Source organism: Nomia melanderi, chromosome 3 (genome assembly GCF_051020985.1).
Source record: "Nomia melanderi isolate GNS246 chromosome 3, iyNomMela1, whole genome shotgun sequence".
NCBI lineage: Eukaryota > Metazoa > Arthropoda > Insecta > Hymenoptera > Halictidae > Nomia > Nomia melanderi.
In genome coordinates this window covers 20,174,906-20,190,766 of record NC_135001.1, presented here as the reverse complement: position 1 = coordinate 20,190,766, position 15,861 = coordinate 20,174,906, and the positions used below count along the sequence as shown (strand labels likewise).

The 15,861-nt window shown below is 47.5% G+C and overlaps 1 protein-coding gene across 2 annotated transcripts in view; it reads right to left on the bottom strand.

The window, feature by feature from the left end:
- The window catches only part of Nlg3 (Neuroligin 3), a 396,857-nt gene extending 381,370 nt beyond the window's left edge, over window positions 1-15,487 (bottom strand). For both annotated transcript variants that reach the window (XM_076365758.1, XM_076365759.1), the window contains exon 1: window positions 13,370-15,487. In XM_076365758.1, the coding sequence (XP_076221873.1) occupies window positions 13,370-13,757 (388 nt within the window). In that variant the 5' untranslated portion in view covers window positions 13,758-15,487. The remainder of the gene's footprint in view (window positions 1-13,369) is intronic.
- Window positions 15,488-15,861: the final 374 nt, after the last annotated feature.

Below are 15,861 nucleotides of genomic sequence, written 5' to 3'. Positions count from 1 at the left end.
TACCGGTCGCGCGCGCGCCCGTTGTCTTTTGCCTGCAACTAATTCGTTTCGTGGATTTTAATTAAATAGCAGGCTAGTAGTTCAACGGACAGATAACCCGCCGAGGACACGCAATTTCCGCGGATCGGGCTGTCGATCAGCGTTCGTACTATGCAGCCTGGCCGAGCTCGCGTGGAATTGTTTATTTTTCATGATAAATGTTATTAGGTCGAACAAAAATTTCACTTCGAATAAATGAAACTTCGTTAAACTGTGCATTGTAAATTTGATTCGAAAGGTTTCTGTTGTATTTTGCTTCACTTGTAACTCTTAGAAACGGACCTATTTCCGTTAACAGCAAATCAATTTAATTGAATTCAATTTACATTATAATAGAAATGTATTAAAAAATTCAGTGACAAAACTCTTCGGTCAACCTAATTCCTGGAAAATTGTCTATAATATGTTATTAACAATCTATATCTACTTGACACGTTAAATATAGTAATAGTTATTTAACCCTTAGCACTCCAGGTTGTTTTATAATCTATCAGCAACTGCAACTAATTTTTATAGTATTCCTATCGAAAATGAGAAATGCTATAACATTTCTTCGATCTTTTATTTTCCTTACAAAATTTGAATGGAGAATGTAATAATTTTAGAGTAGTTTCCTTAAGATTCATTAAAATATTTAATATTACAACTGGTGCAATATTGGAGCCTACAGAGTTCAAAGGGTTAAATTCTACTTCTTATAAATCTATTAAAAATATAACCGTGGATATCCGTGTTCGTATAGAAGAAATTGATTTGTATATGTATGGAATAAGCGAGGAAATAGCGACGTGCGCGACTTTCGCAGCTTACGATCAATTTTCGCCGGGGTGTCCTCGAGTTGCGCATATTACACGCGAGACGGGGTCGCGTGGCGTGCTCGAGAAACCGATAACAACGTCTTCATCGCGATCACCGCTCGCTACAGTGTAAGCCGACGTGCATTCTGCAATATCAGACTCTTGTTAGGTATAATCGTTTTAACGCGCGCGTCGTCCGACCTGTACTTTCGCGTTCTTGACACGCCACGTTAAGTGCCGCGACGAGATACACCCCGTCGAGGGAATACTCCATCCCATAAATGCTGAGGTTTCCGCTTTGGTTCAAGCTATTCGAATCAATTCCGAACGTCGTCATAGCGGGGAAGCGTTTCATCCGGCTAAAGGCGGAATAATATATCTTCAAGCCTGTTAACCCTTAGCACTTTAGATGGCATTGTAATCTATCTGCGACTGCAACTAATTTTTATAGTATCTCTAGTGAAAATGAAAAATTCTATAACGTTCCTTCGATCTTTAATTTTCCTTCTTAATACAAAATTTGGATGGAGAATCTAATGATTTTAGGGTAGTTTCTTTGATTCATTAAAATATTCAATATTATAACTGGTGCAATATTGAAGCCTACAGAGTTCAAAGGGTTAAACCTTAGCACTCCAGATGGTATTGTAATGTATCAGCAACTGCAACTAATTTTTATAGTATCTCTAGTGAAAATGAAAAATTCTATAACGTTCCTTCGATCTTTAATTTTCCTTCTTAATACAAAATTTGGATGGAGAATCTAATAATTTTAGGGTAGTTTCTTTGATTCATTAAAATATTCAATATTATATGTGGTGCAATATTGGAGCCTACAAAGTTCAAAGGGTTAAGTTTGTAGAATCCTTCTTCTTGCCTTGTCACTTCAGCAATATTGTTAAAATTAAACTTCAAAAGTTCAGGAAAAATATTACACCATATATTTAACAATATTCACGGTGTCATTCACTATTCGATACAATTATCTGTTTACTCCGTAAGCTCCGATTAAACATTGAGAAAAATCATTCAAGATTTAAGTACCTCTTGCAACTTCGTCGCGATGGCTCATTAATACGTCAAAAAATACGCCTGAACCTATCGCGATACGACAATCAGCTTATCAAAGTCACTGTAAGCCGACGAACAACTCGTGTCACACGCCAGAGAGCCAGACGTCGCGTGAAAACTTTAGAAAGCTGGGTCTAAGGAAACCCAGGCGTCGGCGAACGGCGATTAAAACGGTTAACGTATTCTAATGGAATGGAGATTGACGTTCGCGCGGAAATTATGGACTCTCGTCTCCCTTCCTCGAGCCGACGTTTCCTTATCGGTGCACAAAGAAGCCTTCGGGCAAGAATTCGGCCGACCATTAATCACCCGTCACGGCAAAAAGCCCGCGGAATAATACGGCTGAAGGACTCTTCATCGGCTCGTAAATCCCCGGCGCGGGGTATGCACGTGTCGTTGCTAGACAAACTTCGTTAGCCGTCGATATTGAGTGGGACGTGAAATTATCGACAGATTAAGGTATCCCCCGACAGCTCGGCATTGTTGTCTTTCAGCCGCTACCGTCTCCAAGTGCTTTGGAAGTCAGCTTACACGTCGGAACTCCCGGCTTCATCGAACTTGCCCCTTCAAAGGATACGGCTTCGCAAGCCAGACTATTAAACGCGATTAGCTGGCCACGAAGTATCGGGTATTTTGCATTCCCCGTCTCTAGAAAGCTTATCTGCCTTTCGATTAATAATCCCACGTACTGGAAAATCAACCAACTGTGAACTCGAACACGGTCCTGCAGTTTAATGTGTAATAGGCTTGTAGATGGTAGAAACAATAAATTTTAACCCCTTGCGGTATTAATTACTTTCGTTACATTTCGTAACATTACAACATGTGTTTTACAATTCGTAACATTTTACTATCGACAATTTGGAAGAAACGCAACGAAATTTTCCATTCTGCTTGAAGTAGAAATTTCATTTGAAGATGATACATTGATAATGGCAAAATATTTCTTTTGATCCGTGGGTAATGAACAATATTGATTATAAAATTGGTCTAGAAATTTTCATCACGAGTCTCACTCGTCATTGTACGACAAGGGATTAAACCATTATCACACCGCGAACCGCGTAAACGACCGGTTCGAAAATCTGATATAAAATTGTGTTTGCACTCGTGTATTTGACTGTGTACCAATCTTTATATTGCCCGATTAATCAGCTTTCCAATGTTTGTCTTCCATTTATTTCTATCCACAGCAGAAAAAATTTATCACCCAACTCGTTTACCTCTGTTTTATAACTGTCAAATATTCCAAAACAAACATCGGTCCGCCGATCGACGGCTGCCCGGAAATCGGGTTCGAAGAAGTCGCGACAGGCCGGCGAATCAACGGAGAGTTCGAACTGTTACAGAATATTGGCAATATAGACAATTCTATTTCCAATATCTCGAATCAGTCCGCGGAGCAAAGAAACTTCGCGACACCGCGATATTGTCTTTCAACTAGTTTCCCCGTCGCGACGATTGATTCGCGTGGCGTTGCGCCGCGCCGGGGCGAGGCCGGGCCGCCCCGTAGGAGCGAACTTCTTTAAATAACCGGCGAAACGGCTCGGCGAACCCGGCTACGTCCCGAGAAGTGCGCTATCTATTCCGGAGCCGCGGCAGTTAGGTGTTCGGCCAATTTAAATATTTATCTGTCCGATACTCCTTTCACGCTTTTAGCCGCGGCCTCTCCTCTTACAGTGAAATCCATTACGAACCATTCGCCTCCGATTCTGCAGCTGACAGCTCCATCAGCCCGCGCCGGATGATTGGACCGTGGAGAGTCTTGCTTGGTAAGAGAAGCAGCCTTCCCGACTGGAATTCACGCGGCTCACAATGCCTTTGAATTATTCCTTAGCTGCCTGTTCGGTGCCCGCGATCGACGACGCTTCTCTTCCCACTCGCTCGCTCGCTCGCTCGCCCTGTCCCTTCTTCCCTTTTTTTCCTCGCTTTCCTCGAAAGGCGCCGTGATTTCATCGCCCGCTTTGTGTGTCACGAGGATCGATTGTTTCGAGGAGCGCGCCCCTTCTTTGTCCCGGCCTGGTAGACAGGGACGCGCTGACTTATCCTCGGATAAGGATTTACTCACGCTCGATATGCAGGACACCGTATAACGCGATTAAAAAAGGAATAAGCGAGATTTCAATAGATTCCGATTCGACTTTACCGAACCGACTGTGAATATTTTGCGTCGAATCGCGTGTCGCCGCGTTGTCAACGATCGTAATGGCTGTGAGCTCAATCAGGTTTAAAAGCTCTGTCCCGCTCGGTGACTGACATGCATCTGCCTCGGTCTCGCACGGAACATTGGTAGCAGCTTTCAAATACCGTCTGTTCGGTGCAATTGATCTAATTATCCTCGCTTCGTTCCGCGGCGCCGTGCTCCAGACGATTCACCGGAGCGAGGAAGAGCGACTCGGCGCCGAGAGCGAAACAGGGCTCGCCTACCAATTCAAGAAACAAAACCCGAACGCCGCCACCCTGCATACTTGGGACACCATTAGATAATGCAAATCCCGGAATAGTTATCGAACAAGCGGCAACGTTTCACGACAATGGCCGGGAAATTAAGCAAGGTTATTATTATCGCCTACGCGGGCTTTCCCTCGTGCAGCGTTACTTAACTGCTTGCACTGCGCGCTACGGAGTGGCTCAATATTTTCCTATAAAACTCCGCGCTACCTCCGGTACGCTGAATTCTAAACATCGCGTGAGATACTCCCTCCTGGAAAGCATCTGCTAAAGCAACCAATTATTTTCGATGCCGCTTTCTCAGAAGTAATATCGTAAATGGTGTATAAATGATTCTCCGGTGTTTGCTCCGAAACTAGAAGCTATAACAGTTTGTGATACTCAGCGAACGGTGTATTCTAGGTTTTCTTAGTTTCTGCGACGGATAAATGAAAAATCATCCCAATTTGGACGCGATCAACGAGAAATGTCGACCTGTAGTTTATTATTGACTACGTACACAGCATCCGAACACTTCGAACACGGAATCGGATAATTACGTGATACGCCTGGCTAAATGTCGAAACGAGAGGTATCGAAGTTTTCTGACTGATCCCTATCGCCAATGCATCCCAGGTGCACCCTCATAATCCCGCAAACAGCATGAAATGATGGCTCATTAAGGTTAACATTTCAAAGGGTCAACGTCATTCGATATGTCGAGAAGCGGGCGGCGGCGCGGCCGCAAACCGTTGCTATTCAATATCCAGATGAAACATAAATGCCGTTCCGAGCGGCGAAGCGACCGGGGCGAGAAGACCGCCGCCGCGTTTCGCTCGCGATAAATCACGCCGCCATGTTTAATGTATGTTTTTCGATTGTTTCGAGGGGTCACGCGTGCTCGCGGCTGTTCCTTCGACCCGGCCGATTTACGGACGGGCTCCGTCGTTCGCGTCGCGGACGTCGTTATCGAGTTTGTCGCTTAGCCTGGGCTCCTCCTGAGCTCCCCTGATCCTCGCGCGAACTTCGCGCGATAGCGACGAGGGAAAGATGAAGAAACCGGGGCGGCCAGAATCTCGGGCACGAATGGAATAAAATTTATAGTCTCTTAGTAAACATAAACCCTCCACTCCGGTTTACGATCGAAAGGGTGAACGAGTGTACAGGAAATTGATTATCGATCCGCGGATTGGGAGCTCTTTTATTTCTCGTCAACTCGATTTTATTATGGACCGGGAGTGGCTGCACTCTCTGCCCCCCTGCTTTCCTTAGGAGGACTGATTCGGTGTGCGCAACGTACCGGAGCCGGTTATACTTTTTCATCGCTTCATCGAGGCGAGTTTGAATTCGTTTCGCCTCCGTCCGAAGATTTATGTCTCGTATAAAAAATGTTCGCAACACCGTGGAACGTTCTCCGACTCGCTAACGCGAGAGACGCGAAATAAAGGAGGCACTCGAGCCTTGACCGTTGAACCGTCGCGTTCTACGGTTCATTTAGCAGCTCGTGTTTTAGCGTAACGAATAAATCCGGCAGGCCTCGATAATGCTGCGAAGCGTTGAAACATTCTTGAATATTTTTCACGCTCGCCGCGGTATCAATTTTCAGCGCTGTCTCGGCTGTGGTCGACCTGTTCCACTTACAACCTCGATATCGCGAGGTGTTGTTATTTTCAGTCGTACGTTAACACTAAAACTACCGAGCAGAATTGACTTTTTGTAATTCCTGTATGGAAATTTCAAGAATGCATTTATTGAGACTTTAATTGGTTTATGATTTAGTTTGCGCATTGATAAATCAATTTCTTTAATAATTTATGAGAGGAACATCTGTTGTCTTTTTGGTAATTGCGAAATGAAGAGATCAGGAGGTTTTGGGTAGGTTTAGTGTTAAAGCGTTCAATAGCACGGTGTTTAGGGGCAATTTCTCGGATTATGGGACGATCGAGTAATGAATTTCCAAGGAATTTATCGCGCCGCGCTGCAAATTAGCCAGTGATGTCGCTTTTCGCAGTCAATGCCAATGTATGGCCCGTTTATTCAACATTCCTCCCTTTCACCGGAATATCCATCATCATTAGGTCGTTCCCGCCCGTTTCTCCAGGAAATTGCCGCGAAAAACCACGATGGATCACAATGGCCGGCTGCTTTCTTTAAATTATACCGGGCAAAAAAGAGCGAGGGCGAGTTTACCCGCGGCGGATCTATTATCCGGATGATCCGACATATAGCGGCGCGCAACAGGATCATCGCGTAACCCAACACTTTGCCGGGCAGCGGTGTAAAGAAGCAACGTTATTCTCCCAGAAACGAGCTCTCCCTCGAAATTGAAAAGTCCCGGTAGCTCTCGGCACGGCGCATGTTTTCCTTGCGGGCGCGGTTTCGATGTTATTCCACGAATTCCATCCGATCCTGATCCCTGAAATTCCACCGCGGTCTCCCGGAAATGCGAACGGACCGGATGCGTGCTCCGGCGATATTCCTGCGAACGTTGCGAATTTCGAGAAACATTTCGATCACGAATTTCCGGGAACAGGTTGATCATCATTATAATTTAATTAATTGCACCGCAAATTGATTTCATGCGAACATTAGGAGAGTTAATGGAGTTTTCAATATACATGATACACTGATAAATAAGTATAAATGATTCGACGCTCGACATTGAATTCCCTCGACACTGCTGAAATAAGATCGTCGCAAAGAAATAGGAAAAATAACAGTACGATCTTCGCGGGATGTAAAGATTCGAATGGCCGGCGCGTGAATCGGCAAGCGTCTCACGTTCCCACGTTAGAACTGCCAAGGCCAACCGTTAAATATTTCCATGGACTCGCCTAAACTCGGCTAAATGCTCGGGCACTTGATCTGAATTTTCTTCAATTTCTAGAGGGTCGAGTGGCGCGAGGGCGCGTTCTCCTTTTTTTTCTTCTTCGTTTTTTTCGTGGATCCCGTGTAACGCGGTAGCCCCCACGGACGGACAGACAGACAGACAGACAGGCAGAGCGAGCGAGCGCCGGGAAGTGTAAAGCTCGACGATGCAAGGCGGGGGCGAAATGGAACGAAGTCCTCTCTCTTTCACCGCGCGGCAGATAAATGAATGCTGAATTAGTGCGCCGCTAAATGGTGGCGTCGGTTCCCGCACCTTCAAAGCCGCACACGTACGCGCTGCGGTGGTTTAATTAAATTTCATAATTAGTCGCGGTGTGTAAGACCCTTTACGAGGTTGGCCGCGCCTTAATCTCGCCACTCATCAGCCGTCATGCGCCCAAATGATTGTGCCTGCAAATCTGCGACCGCAAATGAGACGATGGGCTTCCGCGATTCCGTCCGCCTATTGCGGAAACGCTTCGAATCTGATTGTCTACGCGGGTGAATCATCGCTTCCTGAAAATCCGACGATGTTTCGGAGATAGTAATTTCTAAAGATTCGTGGTTGCTATGTTAACCCTTAGCACTTCAGATGGTTTTGTAATTTAGCGGAAACTGCGAGTGATTTTTATGGTATCTCTAGTGAGAATGAAAAATTCTATAACATTCCTTCGATCTTTCATCTTCCTTCTTAATACAAACTTTGGATGGAGAATCTAATAATTTTAGGGTAGTTTCTTTGATTCATTAATATATTCAATATTATAAGTGGTACAATATTGGAGCCTAGAGAGTTCAAAGGGTTAACCCTTAGCACTCCAGATGGTTTTGTAATTTATCGGCAACTGCAACTAATTTTTATAGTATTTCTAGTGACAATGAAAAATTCTATAACATTCCTTCGATCTTTCACTTTCCTTCTTAATACAAAATTTGGATGCGTGGAAATCTAATAATTTTAGGGTAGTTTCTTTGATTAAAATATTTGATATTATAACTGGTGCAGTATTGGAGCCTACAGGGTTCAAAGGGTAAATACAATGAAACGAGTCACAGCCTATTCAGAAATTTACAAACTTTTGTATATCTCTATGCTAGCATGGACCTTCTCAAAGTCCTCAATAGATTGCAGTTTATTATCGCCACGTGAAAAAGATATTGCTTTCCGTAAAATAACTTAGCAGGTAAATCAGCAATGGTTAGACCACCGTGTAAGAATTACTGACTAACCGATAACGTCGCGAGATTGACACGTTCCCTACCAACGTCACACGTTTATGATAATCCTACACTCCACGTAAAAATAAACTGAAACTACCACGGTATTATTCCTCAAAGCTACAAGCTATAGCGTAACACGTATAAACCCGGTAACTATTCCCAGGTTTCCCTGTTTAAAATTCCAGAATGATTCACCGGGAAGAAGCTCGTTGTACAATACACATTTTGGAATTAAATGAAATATTAATGCGACGCTGAATAGAAAAGACGAAGGCAGCTTATAAATTTCCACGAAGAGACTGACTGGACAACCATTTACGGAACGCGGCACGTGCACGTAGGATCGATCGGTCCGACGGAGAATCCTTCGCGGATATCCGCCGTGCCGGCGGTGCAACGCAAAATGTTGCCGGGCGAATTAGCATAACAAGATTCCCGGGCGCACGTAATGCAACAACACCGCTCGCCCCCGCAGATTTCCACGGTCCATTTAAATACAATATCTTTTCCTCGATCAAGAAATTACGTGAATACGCAATCCGCTCTCCCGGCGGGTATCTATGTGCTGGCCGTGGCCGGATTAGAGGCGTTCGAATTAAAGCCGCCCTCGCAAGAAGAATCCCGCGATTCCCCACGGTTCATTCCGCTTTCCACTCGTCTCCGCTAATTAATTCTGTTTGCACATTAATCGCGCTCCGCCTCTTCCCCCGGTGCTCCACGACTCCATCCGTTTCGCCGCGAAACAGCTTTCGTTGGGTACTGTCAGTTTCGTTTCCCCGGCCGTGCATTTTTAACCGGAACAAACTGTCACGCGTGTCACCTCTCGGTGTGCCGCTGACAGCGAAGTAGAAGCGGAACGCAGAAGTCAGACGAGAAGACTTGAGAACTCCGATTGAAAATAAAATGAATAGAATAACACCGACGTCGGCGATCCGTCGAATAATTTCACGCTGAAACCACCGAGCGGGTTGATTAATTTCCATTTCTTTGAATCATCGAGACTTTGTTTTACTTAAACATTAATTCACGCGTTAGTTATTACCTCTTCAACAGTAACAATACAGGGAAATAAACGAGTCGTTTCGATCAGTTCATTAGTTCTAATAGCGTCACCTGCAACGAATAGAAATGATTCGTCATTGTCAGACATCCAATCGACGTCTCATCGCCAACTCGAATTCAATCTCGAATACACGAGCGAGGCTGCCGAATCACCCTGTCAAATCGCCGATGTGTTTCTCGTGTCTTTTTTCGAGTTTGATTCGGTAGTCTCGTCGGCGGCGGAGAAACGGCGCGGAAAGCCGCGGGAGGGAACCGATACCCGGGATCCCCCGTCTCCCCGCGTTGACCCCGAAAGGTAAACCGACAGGCTGCGCGCGGTTACGTACAGCACCGGCGAAAGATCCAGCCGGCAGGAAGCTTCTTCCCGTAGAGAGGTTCGCGTCGTTTTTCACTCTCGAGTCGGTAAGCGATAAGCGGAGAGCCGTGGAGGAACGGCGCGGAAGATAGAAACCGACCGGCGGATCCTTTGAAACAAATGCCCGGAACGTGTTACCCGTTCCCCCGGCACGTACCTACCTACGTACGTACGTACGTACCGTCCGTGGCCGTGCTGCTGTACGAATGGATTTTCGGGACGGACTGAAGCGATCTGCAAACACGTATCGCCGGACGGGATTACGTATAAGTAACGTGAACGGTACAAATAAGTGGGCAGGAACGGGAATCGGAACGAACCGGGCGGACGGGTTTTCTGTAAGGCGCGGCGCACGGTTGGCTCCTGGCTACCGTCGAACCAGAGTTTGCGCGCAAACACGTGCTCCAGGTCGCGCACGGAGGTTATCGAGCTGCCCGTCTGGAGGTCCGTTCAAACACGCTCGCGAGTTTGTTTTTCGACGGATCTGTGACGCTTCACGGCCGACTCGCGACCAATATCCGGACGGTTTGTCGCTCCCGACGCTTCTCCGCGTTGCGTTCCGAACATTATTGGTGGAACCATGGTGGCCCGCCCGGGGAAATTAATTAAAATCGTGGAGCGCGATTGTTGAATGCGTTCTTGAAGGTATTAATTATGAAATGTGCTCGGTGTAGTATTATGCATTTTAATAAGACATTATTGTTTTCCTTGATATTATTATTGTTATTATTAATATTCATTAACATCTTTACACCTGCGCGACGCGAAACGAATATAATTAAGTTCTGAAATTAAATTAATTAAATAGACTCTCGGGGGTAAATATTTGATATTGATTAGTACCCGGAGTGGTTCTAATGTGGACACGGTGCAGCCGCAGGTCAATTATATTTTCCAACCGCTGTTCCGCAACAAAGGAAATATTTCTTGGGATAATCCAGAAGCAGCGGAGCGTTATCGCCGGAAATGAAATCTGAGCACGATGTAATCGTCTGGTTCGCAACGCACGGTTGATATTACAAAAGATTGACACCGCGCGTTCGTCGTACACACCCTCGAACGGGGTGGACGGTGGGATGCGTCGGTGCGGAGGGGCAAGAGGGCGATCAGGTGAATTCCAGGGCCGCGGAGGATTTATGGGAAGCGAACACCCGGCTATAAAATAACACTTCCCATTCAGATCGGCAAATTAATGGTCGTTTTCATGGATTCTTTGTTTGCGCCGGCCGACAATGGCTCGGTGCCGGGTTATTATTCCGAAATAGTAGGAGCGCGAGTTCGAGCAGAATCCGGGGAACGCGCGTTGACCGGTCCGCAGATTTCGTCGAGGGCTTTTTTCCATGGACAATGTCCATGGAATTGCGAACAACTAATGCTATCGTGGACGTAGCTACTTTGTGCTCGATTGAAAATGAATGTAATACCTGTGTCTCGCTTATCGAACTTCGCCTCGTAAAAATCCGCATTTAAAACGGAAACACTCGAATATGTGTATTGACGCGCGGAATGAGAATCGCTGACACGTTGCTCCAGAAAATAAATTCAATCTAGTACGAACGTAATGTTATTCGATTCAATGGGAAACTTTTATTTCGTATTTGGTACGGTGCAAGTTTTCATTGTTGTATCTGGTACTAGTTTTTTTTTGCGCTATCACTCGGAGTCATAGGAGATGGATCTTCGGATTTACTTTTTGAAGCGACTACGTACTGCAGACGTGCAGAACTCGCACAGAAGCAGATCGCAATAACTTTCGTTTACTTCTCATCTACCGACTGCCGTGACATATTCATTCGACAGCTGTTCTCCGACACGTACGTAATTCCGAAAAGATCCTCCGGCTGTATCCTTTTTATATCGAAATTAATTCCTGTCGCCATCTCGACGCACGGAAGTGCAATGAGGTCTCCTTTGACAGCGGCGCAGTATCGATGAAAAGCTGTTGAAGAATTGGTATACATTTCTGTCGTTTGAAAGGGGCTCTGTGCCACCCATGGAGCACAAAAGCCAACGACGTTCGAAGGAAAACGAAAGAAAGGGGGGAAAAGAAGCACGGAAAGATGAACGAGTCACGAACAACTGCACGGCCGCGGAGCTAATGACATATTCTGTTGAATAATCAAACAGCTGGATCTAATTTGTTTCTGGTGCTCCGCAAATAAACCGCGGATTTTATGCATATGCGGCGACTTTGATCATCCGAGGTTCAATGTGGTATGACCATTGATAAAATTCAATGAGACTTTATCTTGTTCAGAGTGTGGCGAAATCTACGATACTCTAAAATATTTCCACAACTCCAGTTCCAATGAATTGGGACATAATAATCTGCGATGACGTAAACGTCCACAGTATCATTATAAATTCACTGCTTTAATCGCGTCTCGTGAACGTTAGTTCTCACTGCCATAAATGTCATTTAAGTTTTAAAAGTTTGAAAAACCCTCTTCAGCGGTTTATCGTCAGTCGTAAACACCGAACGGTTCGTTACGAAGCGGGAAAGTATATAAATTTTAAAGACTGTTTACACCGTACCGCCGGTACAAGATAATTGGATTTTTCTGTGTATGCAAAAAGAATTTCCTCAAAGATGGTCAAGTGGCTCGGGAAGCAGTGGTATTGCGCAGAATTCTTACGACGGGTAAGCACATGGAGCGAGTTTCGTTTGCCAGTTCGGGCGCTGCGCCCAACGAACTATCATGCAGCGAATTCTATGTGGAATTCCGTGCATGTTTCGACGAAATAAAGGTGGACACAGTTGCACGGTATAAAGAAATTCCTGGCCTCGAAAGGGCACACCGCAGTGACGTCCACCGAGTCACGAGGATTCTTCAGACTTTCATCATGAATCGGCAAATACACCACAGCTCGGTCCAAACAACGAATAAACCGGAGAAAAAACAGAAAATACCGTAGCAGATGTTTCCCGTGCTTATTGGAGTCCAAACAAGCGCGACCTGGCTCGCTAGATATTTAATTCTTTTTTTCATTGAACCAGAATAAATTTGTTCCGTCGAGTGCCGTTCCCTTTCTCCCTTTCCTTTTCCATTGCAGTACAGCAGTTTGACGCTGATCCACTGAATCTACTTTTTCAGTGATTACAGTCCTTGGAGCTACATGTGTTCGAACCGAAATTACGTTGATGAGAAGATTATCACGCCCGTGTTCCAATAACGGGGAGCCTGTGCGTGACTTATACTAATTCTCATTACATCGTAGATTCTGGGTACATCGTACTATCTACATTACGTTCGAATAAAATCATCAGCCAATATGTACTATCTTCAATCTAGTTCAACCAACAGTTTAAATGAAACTTCGATCTTAAGCTAAGCAAAAGATCAGTTTAGCGAGTGAATTAAAAGTAAATATCCATTATCAGTAATTCTATAAGCATCATAGCGGTTGCTCCTCAACAAGGCCACAAACTATTCAACCTACATTCCCAAGGACATATTAGCTCTAGCTTCAGAGCTAGAGGAGCTCCGGAGGTTTCCCAGGTAGACTCCCGCAGAACGTTCCCTACCTTGAACCGGTGCGTAGATGTTAAGATAGAGGCAGTCCTCGCTCTGGTTCCTCAGGTAGGGCAGCAGCCTCTTCAGATACTCGGCCCGTCCCTTCGGCATCTTGTCGGTGAGCTCGGGCAGCCTCTGCGGGCACACAGGGCTGAACTTGTCCGCGACTTTGACGCCGTGCCATAGCGCGCCGCTCACGGGCGGCATGAACCGCAGGGACCCGACCGGCGGCGACGCGTACGGAACACCGCGGAACACCTCGACGCCCTCGAGGTGCCGGTCGGGGGTCACGATAACGCCGGACAGTTCCCCGTACTTTGTCCTGATGATCCTCGAGGTGAGCTCGGCGCTGGCGGTCACCAGGACGAGGCCGAGCAGCGCCAGGATCGACGACGTCATCTTCGTTCGCGCCCTTCCAAACCCCGTCCCCACACACGCCTGGCGGTGCTCACTCGATCCTCCTCAAGCCGTCCATTACTCGGCCCTAGCCACCGCCGGACCCTCTAAACTGCGCGAGCCTGCTCACCCCGTAGCCACGAGGAGCATACGCGCGTCCAGGATGCATCAGCGCTCGCCCCGATTGATGTCAGCGCGATCCCCGACCGTGTCGCACCCGAACGTAACACTGTCCCATCGACGGACGCCGTCGCAGCCGCGTTCATGTCATCCTGCCGGGCCCTTTAAAACCCGATATCAAGCGCGCCGCCGTGCGACTCCGATTGATTCCCGGCGGGTCGCTGGCTCTTTAAATCGAGTCCTCTTGCCGCGCTGTTTGACTAGCCAGCCTCGTCCGAGAAACGTGCTGACGGTTCTCCGCTGCGCCGGGAAGTCAACACGCGGTCTCAGGCAGCCCCGACTCAGCGTTCTGAAAGGTAAATAGTCGAGCCGCTAGCGGCGGATCTCCGCTGGATCCTAGAGCTCCGTTTCCGCCGCAATTCTCTCCCGTATCCCGTGACCCTAGCGTTGCCGATCTCTCGGTCGCCGGGGCGACTGCTCCTGTCCCGGTGCTTTTAATTCCCGTCTCCTGACTCGGTCACGTCTCCGGATGCCTGTCCCGTGGTTTCGCAATCGCATCCAGCATTCCAACGCTGTCCTCGCTGCGCCGTGCTCCGCGCTCGATCTCGATCTCGTCCACCGGTGGAGGCTCGAGTTCCTTTTCCCTCGGAGCGAACGAGTTACAGGAAGCCGATCTCATTTCTAATGGCATGCTTGATGTGCCGGTACAAGTAAAACGCGCCGGCCCTAATGACGCTCAACAGAAATCCACCCCTAGGATGTTTAACGGTCCGCTTCATCCTTACGAGCTCGCTACCTCGTGGTTCCAAGGGTACGCCGGGTGTACCGTGGATACACTGTATCCGCTAGACTCGAGCTTCACTTTCCTTGGGAGATACTCTGGACGGACGAATGTTCTTCCGGATTCAGACCTGTCTAGACTCTTCTACTTGGAGCTACCTAAAGACTAAGATGATCATCAGCTCCGAAATTCGACGGAGACCTAGTACCTTCTACGACCTTCGAATGTTAGTCCAGTGATTCGGAGTGTGAGCTCCTGAAACCACGATCCAAACACCACTACAGCATCGCTGATAGACACCTAATCACTCTCGCACTGGGATCATCGTCCTACATCTGGCGGCTCACTTCAACCTAGATCCGCGACAGGTACACCCGGTGCACCTAGAAGAGCGAACGCTTGGATCCTGATTCGGATGGTCCGCTGGGAGGTTCAGTTTTCGGAGATCGATCGGAAATCGTGAAAGAGGACGCGTCCGTCGATTACACGGTTCTGCGACCAGGCGGACCCGGCCGCGAGGATGCAGCTGCCCGTTCGCCGGACTGGTTGGACACACGCGGTGACACTGGCTCCGACCGAACACTCGCTCACGCACTGCACACCCGATCCGTCCGGTGATCTCCGTCACGTGGAGCCGGCATTACGAGGATCCGATCCCCGACGATCGCCGCGTACCATCGGACCGGAACGGAGAGAGAAAAACGGCGGGGCAGAAAAGGGGGAGGCAAAAGAAAGATACAGAGAAAAGGTGGAAAGACGAGACGGGTCGAGACGAAAAAAGAGACGCGGCCGCGGAACACGCTGGACCAGAGGAACCGATGTTGCCGTCACTTCGACCTCGGACAGACTGGCGTCAAGCGACACCGAGCACACCGAGATGCGCATGCCCCGCGCAAACGCTGCCCACACCGCACGGGACATGGGCGTAAGTCCGTCCACGCGTCGATATTGCAGGGGGGATCGATCGCGGAGGGAAAACTGGTTCGTGTCTGAAACCGTGTTCCGCCCGCGGGCCTGTTTCCCTCTCGACCTACCGCCGCGTTTCCCCCTAACCCCTTCGACCGTCCGCCACAAAAAAATGCGATACAATTGAGACAATTAGCTTGACGCCTGCTGGAGTTATTTCGGAATAGTTGATGGCGGGGGTGGCTTCCGGGGGCGCGTTGATTGCGGCTCAATGATACAGGGGCTGTGGAACACAGAAAC